The sequence below is a fragment of the Marmota marmota genome, unplaced genomic scaffold, assembly GCF_001458135.2.
Source record: "Marmota marmota marmota unplaced genomic scaffold, marMar, whole genome shotgun sequence".
Taxonomy (NCBI): Eukaryota; Metazoa; Chordata; class Mammalia; order Rodentia; family Sciuridae; genus Marmota; species Marmota marmota.
In genome coordinates, this window is record NW_025999880.1 from 12,473,311 (window position 1) to 12,481,919 (window position 8,609).

Genomic DNA, 8,609 nt, shown 5'->3' on the forward strand with positions numbered 1-8,609 from the left:
TCTAATCCTCATCTCCTCTCCGTCCCTTCACCAGAAGGCGGAGTGGCCAAAACCGGAGGAGGAGGGGTGTGGCTGGGAGCGGACTCCGAGGAAGCTGAGGAGAAAGTGCATTTTTAAAATGTACAGTACCATTTGCAAAGGGACAAACTGTTCAGCCCCTAAATCAGTGTTTACGAGGTAGGGGAGTGACAGAATCCCACCCGCGGTAATCCCTCGGAACCCATAACCTGGGAAGAGGGTCCCCAGGGGTGGAGCCAGGCATCGCGACTCCGCCTAGAGGGCAGATGACACCAAGCTAGGCGCACGTGGAAGGGGAACTGCTTTCCCAGGCAGGGTCAAGCGGGGCCTCCGGCCAGGTTTAGGGACAGTGTGCGGAATAGGCTGGAGGGGGAGGTGAATTTCTGAAAATCCCAGAAAGCAGAGCCCTGGAGGCGGAGGCGGAGAAAGCCCACCGCCCTGCACTGCTAAGCGAGTGGATCTGGACTTTGGCGTAGGCCCGAGGCCACTCTAAGGAGGGTGTCCCCCACCCGTGAGCTTCAGATGGGAAGCGCCCCATCTCCAACCTCCCACCCTTGCCCCTGGGCCCAATCCCACCTTCGCTCTCGCTCGTACAGCCTCCGGGAGAGCCGGGAGGCGTGGTCTGCGGGCGGCCCGCCCCTTTGATGTGCGCCGGCGCCACTGTGATTGGACAGTCGCTTGTGACGTGCGGGGACTGCGGTGGGTCCCGGTGCTGCAGCAGCCGCAGCGCCGGCAGCGGCTCGGGCTCCCGCTCCCGGGCATTTAAAGGGGACGCGGCGGCGGCCCGGGGGGATGGGGGTCAAGTGGAGGGGACAGCTCAGACGCACATCATCCACGGTCCCTCTGGACTGGAGGGACTCGTGAGCCGAAGCCAAGAAATCCGGGGGTGGATAAGACACCGCGTCCCCTTCCAATTCCCGTAAGCACCGCTTACTCCATCCTGCGCCTAAATACCTTACCTAGACCCCCTCCCCACTCCTTACACTTCAAACTCTGCCGGGACAGAGCTCTGCCGCCACTGTTCCCACGTGAGTGCTGGGCTCCGCGAGGTGGGGAGGGCTGGGGTCCCAGTGTAGGGTGGGGGCTGTGTGGAGTTTCAGGGCGCTCGCTCACGCCCGTGGCGGTGGGGGAGTCCCTGGAGCAGAGGAAAGAGTCCTCTTACGCCCCCAAGAACTTGGTGCCCCCGTGTCCCTTCGTTCCAGCTCTGGCAAAGCCATGGAATAGGTGCCTTCTTGCTCCCTGTCGCCCTCTCCCCAAGCCGCGCACCCCACGCCCGCATTAAAGCGAAGCGCCCGCCAGCTGGGGGTGTGCCAGAGTGCCTGCTTTCCAGTCACCTCTAAAAATATCTCCCCCCACCCCACCGCAGCTGCCACCTCTCTACCCCTACCCAGTGAGGATCTCCTCTCAGCTTGTCCACCCAGGCGGGGAGAGAGCCCAGAGGTGACTCCTAGTCTCAGATTCTCACTGGCACCAATGCACGATCATTGCCCCGAAACTATCAGGACGGGGAGCTCAGAGCCTAAGGGAGCCTCCAGGGCCATAGGAGAAGCTCCAGCTGCAGTTTTCCCAGGAGGCTCAGAGACCCCTGAGTTCTAATCCTGATTCTGATGCTGTGTGATCGCCCCCTCCCCATGGGTGATGTTAGCTTGACCTCTCTGGGCCTGTTTTTCCTAGCTGCTGTTGGGGGTTGGTGAACAAGAAAGGTGGTGAAGTTGGGGGTGCTGTGTGGGGGAGGGAGGGAATTCCAGCTTTAAAATGTTAACTCTGATTTCTAGTGATATGAGACTTGTTTTGGGACAGAGAGGGCTTGGTACAGTGGGATTTCAGGAGTCCTCAACCCCATTCCCATCCTGTGTTTGCCCTTTGCAAAACTGCCCCAAAACTTTTTTTTTGGTACCAGGGATTGAACTCAGAGGCACTCCACCTCTGAGCCAGATCCCCATCCCTATTTTATATTTATTTAGAGACAGGGTCTCAATGAGTTGCTTTGGCAACTCGCTGTTACTGAGGCTGGCTTTGAACTCCCAATCCTCCTGCCTCAGCTTCCCAAACTGCTGGGATTACAGGCCTGAGCCACACAGTGCCAGGCTCCCCAAAATTTTTCCTGAGGACTTCATCTACCCACTAGAAGGGGGAATTTCAAGTTTAGGGCCCAATTTCAAAGAGGGTCCTTTTTCTTCCCCATTCCCAGGAACTCTTCCACTCTCTTCACATAGATTTAATCTTTGAGTCAAAGATAGGAGGAAGCTGGCAGGAACCTATGATCCCAGATAAATCAAGGAGTCAGGCACTAATCTTACATGGGACTAGAAATGGACTCCCTGCCACTCCCAGAAACCCTACTCTCTTCTCCCTGCTCTAGCCTGAGAGAGAAACTTAGAGATCCTGACCTCTTTTGGAGACCCTCTTGGTGACCACAAGGATTTGATCACTCAGGACAAAGCTGCGAGAGGTGAGTGAGCTTTTGGAATTTACAGGAGCCAGATTCTAACTGGGGAAGGCCCCTCTAATTGCTTTGGGTGGGGTGGGGGTGTCACAGCATGGACTATTCCGTCTCCAGGGAAGATGCTTGGCTTTCTGCTTTGAAGATGAAAAGAATCAAGGGCAATCTACCAAACAAGTGTTTAACTGATTTCCCTAAATACTATTAGATGAAAAAATGTAGCTATGCCTTTTATTATGAGAAATGAGAAGTTTTGAACATAATTAAAGATCAGAAGGATATACCAAGCCAGGCGTGGTGTTGCATATTTGTAATCCCAGCAACTCAAAAGGCTGCCTGGAGGATCACAAGTTCAAGGCCAGCCTGGGCAACTTAACCAGACCCCGTCTCAAAAGAAAAAGGGGTGAAGGATGTAGTTCAGTGGTAGAGCACCCTTGGGTTCAATCCCTGGTTTAAAAAAGGAATAAGAAGAATATTCCAAAAAAGAAAGGATACACGGACAAAGTGGTGAGACCCTTTTCTGTGGGATGGAAGTTGGTCTCTGTCACTCTCTCTGGCCACCCCATCGTCTTCCTATCTTTCCTTTGCTTCTCTGCGTGCCTGACACGTGCCTATCCATGTTTGCTTTTGCAATGGGAGTGGCATCCTCTGACCTTTCTCCTTGACTCATCTAGACCCAGCAGACTTGTAATATCACCCAGGATTCTGACTGGGGAAACCCTCCCACCAGCCTGCCATTCCCTTGCCCCCCATGTCTTCCTCCCTCTCACTTTCTTCTTAACCCGTGTCTCCTTTCTCAACCTATCACACTCTTTGCCAACTGCACCATTCAGCTTTGAGCCCTCTCCCTATTCCCAATTAAAAGTTGTTGGGGGAAAGTTTAAACCCATATCCTCTCCTCACTGAAATGGTAATGCACGCGTGGTCAGGGGATGGGTGGGCAGGGCATGCTATGAGATGGAAAGTCATAGAGCCTATGTTCTGTCCCTGTATGACCCAGTCTCTGTAGAGGCCAGCAGCTTCTCCCTGCTCCCCTGGGATGGTCAGGGGAGAGTGTCACCTTGACAAAGTCAGAGGCATTTACAGTGTCATCCTTGTCACCAGCAGAGGGCAGCAAGCAGTCAGATCTTTGCTCCTGGTCTAGTCTCTTGGCTCTTAGTAGCTTTCCAGTTGTCCGACATGCCTCTCTCTGGTCTCTCACTCAACCCTTGGATGGAAGGGGTTATGGGAGCAGGGAGGAGCTGGCAGCTCTATGTGGTGTTCTTTGTAGCTGCATTGGTGTAGGCCTCAAAGAGGCCAAAGCTGGTCCCCAAAGGCATGCAGCAAAATCCAGCAGAGATTTCAACCTGACTCCTGTCCTATCTGCTGGATCCCAGACCTCTGAGAGCACTAGAGAGACCATTTCCAGATCACTTGTAGAACCCAGGGGTGTCAGCACCCCCAGTTTTGATACAATAAATGCTGATCACTGGCCTTTCCACATCATTGTATTATTTTGGTGTGGTACTGGGGATTGAATCCAGGGACGCTTTACACTGAGCTATTTCCCCATCCTTTTCTATTTTTATATTCTACTTGTGTGTGTGTGTGTGTGTGTGTGTGTGTGTGTGTGTTACTGGGATTGAACCCAGATTTTGGCATATGCTGGGTAAGTACTCTTCTATTGAACTAAATCCCCAGTCCTTATTTATTTTGAGACAGGGTCTCGCTAAATTTCCCAGGCTTGTCTTGAACTTGTGATCCTCTTGCCTCAGCCTCCCAAATTGCTGGGATTACAGGCATGTGCCATGGTGTCTGGAGGCCCCTTACCTTTTGAGGGCACAGAGAAGATAAAGCTATGGCCAAGGGTTCATGAACCATACTCTACCCTATGTAAACAGCATGGCCTTGGGCAAGTAAGTCAACCTCTGAACCTTTATCTGCTGATCTCACCAGACTGAGTAGTAAGAGAATGAGTAAAAGTGGTTTGTAAACTATGATGTATGACCCTACATGTGTAGGGGGCAGTGATCACACTGGAGAACTGGACTCTGGACTCTGAAATATGGTTTTGAGATGCCACTGCCACTCACAGTGGCAAATCAGTTGTGTTGGTCTCTAATATAACGCCATCTGTGACCTCTCTGGCATGCTAGGGGACTGTAAGAGGTACATGTGTAATAACCAAGGTACATCTGTAAATGCTGTGCCCATTTAAGGGCTTGCTTTTGCTGAGATCCTGGGAGTGGCTACTGGGGCTCAGCAAGAGAACAGGGCCAAGTGGGCAGAAGTGGTGGAAGCAAAGCCAGCTGACTGGGCCCAGTAAATGGACTTTTTGATTGTCAGGAGCTCTGCAGAACAGCTGGAGGCCAACAGAGTCCCTAGAGGTGGTGATGATGAGTGGGTGTCTTCCAGTTGCTGGCCTCCGATGCCTGACTAGGGTAAGTGGATCCCTCTGGGATGGGGCTTCAGCCCACATTTTCCCACTGTGGAGTGGGAGGAGCCCTATCCAGCCCCTTTCAGGCTTGCTCTCACCTCCATCTGGGCTCCACTAATCCCTGAAAGCTTCTATCCCAGGTGTGGGATACCTTACATCCTCAGCTCCAGGGATCCTGGGCTGAGACTCCCAGATGGATGTTGGTGAGAGCAGAGGATGACTCTAGGGATGAGGTCAAAGGGACCATTCTGTCAGGGAGGCGAGTAACCAGGTTAAAATGAGGAGTTTAGGCTTTTGTTCTACAAGGTCTGCCAGGCCATCAACATACCAGGCAGATTAGAGAGAGGGGAAGGAAGAAACCAGACTCCATCGAGATGAATTGGGGTGGGAGGTGGGGTGAGGGAAGGCAATGTGGTGGGTATTCTGAAGCTGTACAGGATCCATTCATGCTGTCCCTCACACTTAGCTGCTGCTGGCAAACAAGGTGGCAGCGACATGCCATTGAGGGCTCTCGCTGTCTTCATTTGCTTGCCTTTCTTTGTGCCCTGACACTTCCCCTTTGCCCCCATCCTTTCCCATGCTGTCCACACACACATCACCACCACCACCATCCCTCCTTAACATGACTGTGGCCCCAGGTCTCACTTCCTGGACACCCCTCTCTGTCTTCCTGTTAAGCAGTCTGTCTCCACATTCCACTAGCATGACTTCCTCCTAGTCCTCCCCTCACGTGCCCACTACCTGCCCCCTCCTCCTCTGCCTTTTCAGCCACTGCTCCTCTCTTTCCTCTCCCTTACCTGTCTCCCAGGTATGCCGTGGCCTGGCGAGGGAGGCTTCTACCTTCCCAAGCCCCACTGCTTCTCCTGCTGCCCGCTTGCTTCGGACTCTGGCAGAAACCCCACCTGCTGACACGTTCCTCCCAGGGAATTGGCAAGTGATTAGTGATCAGCTGTCAGCACAGGGCTCTAAAATCCCTGGAGAAGCTCTGTCTCATCCCTGGACCCCTATCCAGAGCCATCTGTCTGGAAGCAGCTCCCAGAGAACCCCCCTGGGTCTTATGTGGTCAGTCTACCTACTTGGTAATTCCAAGGGCCCAATCCAGTTCTCTGGCCAGTGCAGAGGCCAAGGCACCTAACCCTGAGGCCTGGCACTCCATAGCTACCTGCCTAGGAGGATGCCCAAAGAACCTTCCCTGGAGCCTGGCTCCTTATTGTCCATCACAGTCCCATAAGCCATTGATCCTACAAGGACCAAAAGGAAAATAAGGAGGTTACTCCAGCGGGGTGCATGGGTAGTCCCCCTGTCCCCCAACTCTGCTTGTGTTGAGAAAGGAGGATCTATTCCTTTCACCCCCCTTTTTTCCATACCAACCACAAGGGCCACTGGAATTCTCTAAATCATTCTTGTCCAGGAACTTCCCAAAGGGACAATCCCTAGGAAGCTACTTTTCTAAATTGACCCTTGCAAACCTCATCCAGTGACCCTGGGTGAGATTAGCAGAAACAGGAACCAAAGAAACCCTTCAGGGCTAGGATGGTCCCCTGGGTGTGAATCCTAGTATGGCTAACTAAGGCACAAGAGGGTGGGCGGGGAAGGCTGGGTGGGGGTCAGCTTTGTGTACTCCTCAGAGCTTAACCAGCCTTGGGTCCTCCTCAGGTCTTGGACGTGCCAGCGCCTTTGGCCGTGGCCCGCTAACCAGCCTCTCCCTGGCCGGCTCCCGCCGCGCCCCCTCTTGCTTGTCCCTTCTTCCTCCTCCTGCTCCCCTCCCTCCTGCTCCCAGGACAGCGGGATGGCTGCTCAAGGCACACCGCGCTTCCTTTTGACCTTCGACTTCGACGAGACCATTGTGGACGAAAACAGCGACGACTCCATCGTGCGCGCTGCGCCGGGCCAGCGGCTGCCCGAGAGCCTGCGAGCCACCTACCGCGAGGGGTTCTACAACGAATACATGCAGCGCGTCTTCAAGTACCTGGGTGAGCAGGGCGTGCGGCCTCGGGACCTAAGCGCTATCTACGAGGCCATCCCCCTGTCTCCGGGTATGGGAGACTTGCTGCAGTTTGTGGCCAAGCAGGGCTCCTGCTTCGAGGTTATTCTCATCTCGGATGCCAACACCTTTGGTGTGGAGAGCGCTCTGCGCGCCGCCGGCCACCACAGCCTGTTCCGCCGCATCCTCAGCAACCCATCTGGGCCTGACGCTCAGGGACTGCTGGCGCTGCGGCCCTTCCACACGCATAGCTGCACGCGCTGCCCAACCAACATGTGCAAGCACAAGGTGCTCAGCGACTACCTGCGCGAGCGGGCCCACGATGGTGTGCACTTCGAGCGCCTCTTCTACGTGGGCGACGGTGCGAATGATTTCTGCCCCATGGGGCTGCTGGCGGGCGGTGATGTGGCCTTCCCGCGCCGCGGCTACCCAATGCACCGCCTCATTCAGGAGGCACAGAAGGCCGAACCCAGCTCCTTCCGTGCCAGCGTGGTGCCCTGGGAAACGGCCACCGAAGTGCGCCTCCATCTGCAACAGGTGCTGAAGACGTGCTGAGCACTGCCGCTAGAGGGGGCGCCCGGGGCAAGAGCGGGGAGGAAGGGCGGGGAGGGGAAACTGGGAAAGACAAACCTAGTTTTACTACTCCCTTTCTCCTTTGGCTTTGCTATGTCCCTCCGGAAATTTCTGGAATTTCGTTCATTTGGGGGCCGGGAGAGGAGTTCGGAATGGTCCTTAACTATGCAGTTAACCCAGATCGGCTGCTGTCCCCTGCAGCAAACCGTTTAATTCTGGAGTCTGGTCCTTGGGGGAGTGGCGTGCATACCTTTTGAAAGATAGCAGTGTTTCCAAAACCCTGTGCTCTGAACTGGGAGGTGGGCTTCTTGACAGATAAGAAAAGGAACACCTCCCACTGCTTTAACTGCTGCCTCGGGCTGCGTAACCTCCCCTTCCCCCAGTCTTTCCTCAAGGGGGACCCAGGATTCCAAATTCCTCGGGGCACCGGAGACAGATGATCCTCTCTGCTGACAGCTCCAGGCCTCCTGGATCTTGCTTCAGCCCCGGAAATCTCACTATTTCTGTGCTCGCAACACCTTGCCGCCCCCCTCCTACCGGGTCAGCACCTCTATACGGTAAAAAAGAAAAAAGGAAAAAAAAAAAAAAGCCAGCAGGATAGTCGCCTCCTAGTGGTGGAGTGAGGTAGCACACCGTCCACCTCAGGTTAACGCCTGCCAGGGACTTCACTGCGTGAGAAGGTGTCTCCTTGCATCCCAGCCTCGTCTATGCATCAAGAGCCCAGGGACTCCACCAAAGTCGTCCTCCACGTCCCCCTCCTTCCATATGGAACAGGAAGCCATGATGTTTTTAAGCAGAGCCAGGGAAACCCAAGCCCCTTCTCCCTCTGGTGTTTGAGAACTATAAAGGAGGTGAAGGGGGACAAAGTGACTGAGATCTCTACTGCGCCGCCGTCTGAGGGTTGAAAATGAGATGTTGTTTGCTCTCAGCCTCTTAAGTGAGGGAGGTTGTCCCCGCTATTCAAATTGAGGAACCAAGGCTGAGTGCGCGCGCACATACACACACACACACACACACACACACACACACACACAGAGACCGGGAGGGAGGCACGCGCAAGGGTCTAAAGACCCAGACACTCACTGCCAAAGACTTGGTGGTCTGGTGGAAGGAACACTAATGAGGACTAATGAGGACTGAGGAGGTGGAAAGGCACTGCTACTGGGGCATTCTGC

General features: G+C 54.5%; 1 protein-coding gene across 4 annotated transcripts; it reads left to right on the forward strand.

The window, feature by feature from the left end:
* The first annotated feature begins 719 nt into the window (after positions 1 to 719).
* On the forward strand, positions 720 to 8,304 carry Phospho1 (phosphoethanolamine/phosphocholine phosphatase 1). Of its 4 annotated transcripts, none has more exons than XM_048789373.1 (5): positions 720 to 1,046; positions 2,381 to 2,470; positions 4,787 to 4,881; positions 5,686 to 5,939; positions 6,534 to 8,304. In XM_048789373.1, the coding sequence occupies exons 3-5, from the start codon at positions 4,834 to 4,836 to the stop codon at positions 7,414 to 7,416; spliced, it is 1,185 nt and encodes a 394-aa protein (XP_048645330.1). In that variant the 5' UTR covers positions 720 to 1,046; positions 2,381 to 2,470; positions 4,787 to 4,833; the 3' UTR covers positions 7,417 to 8,304. The 4 variants fall into 4 exon arrangements, with proteins under 4 accessions (XP_048645330.1, XP_048645323.1, XP_015350996.1 ...); XM_048789366.1 differs by having other exon boundaries at positions 720 to 937; XM_048789376.1 differs by lacking the exon at positions 720 to 1,046 and adding an exon at positions 1,380 to 1,458.
* The last annotated feature ends 305 nt before the right edge of the window (positions 8,305 to 8,609 follow it).

What these genes read in the sequence shown, in the direction of transcription:
- Phospho1 (XM_048789373.1), top strand. Translation starts at nt 4,834, where the DNA reads ATGATGAGTGGGTGTCTTCCAGTTGCTGGCCTCCGATGCCTGACTAGG. An exon ending in GCCTCCGATGCCTGACTAGG is followed by an intron (nt 4,882 to 5,685) that starts GTAAGTGGATCC and finishes CCTGTCTCCCAG; the next exon opens with GTATGCCGTGGCCTGGCGAG. An exon ending in ACCCCCCTGGGTCTTATGTG is followed by an intron (nt 5,940 to 6,533) that starts GTCAGTCTACCT and finishes GGTCCTCCTCAG; the next exon opens with GTCTTGGACGTGCCAGCGCC.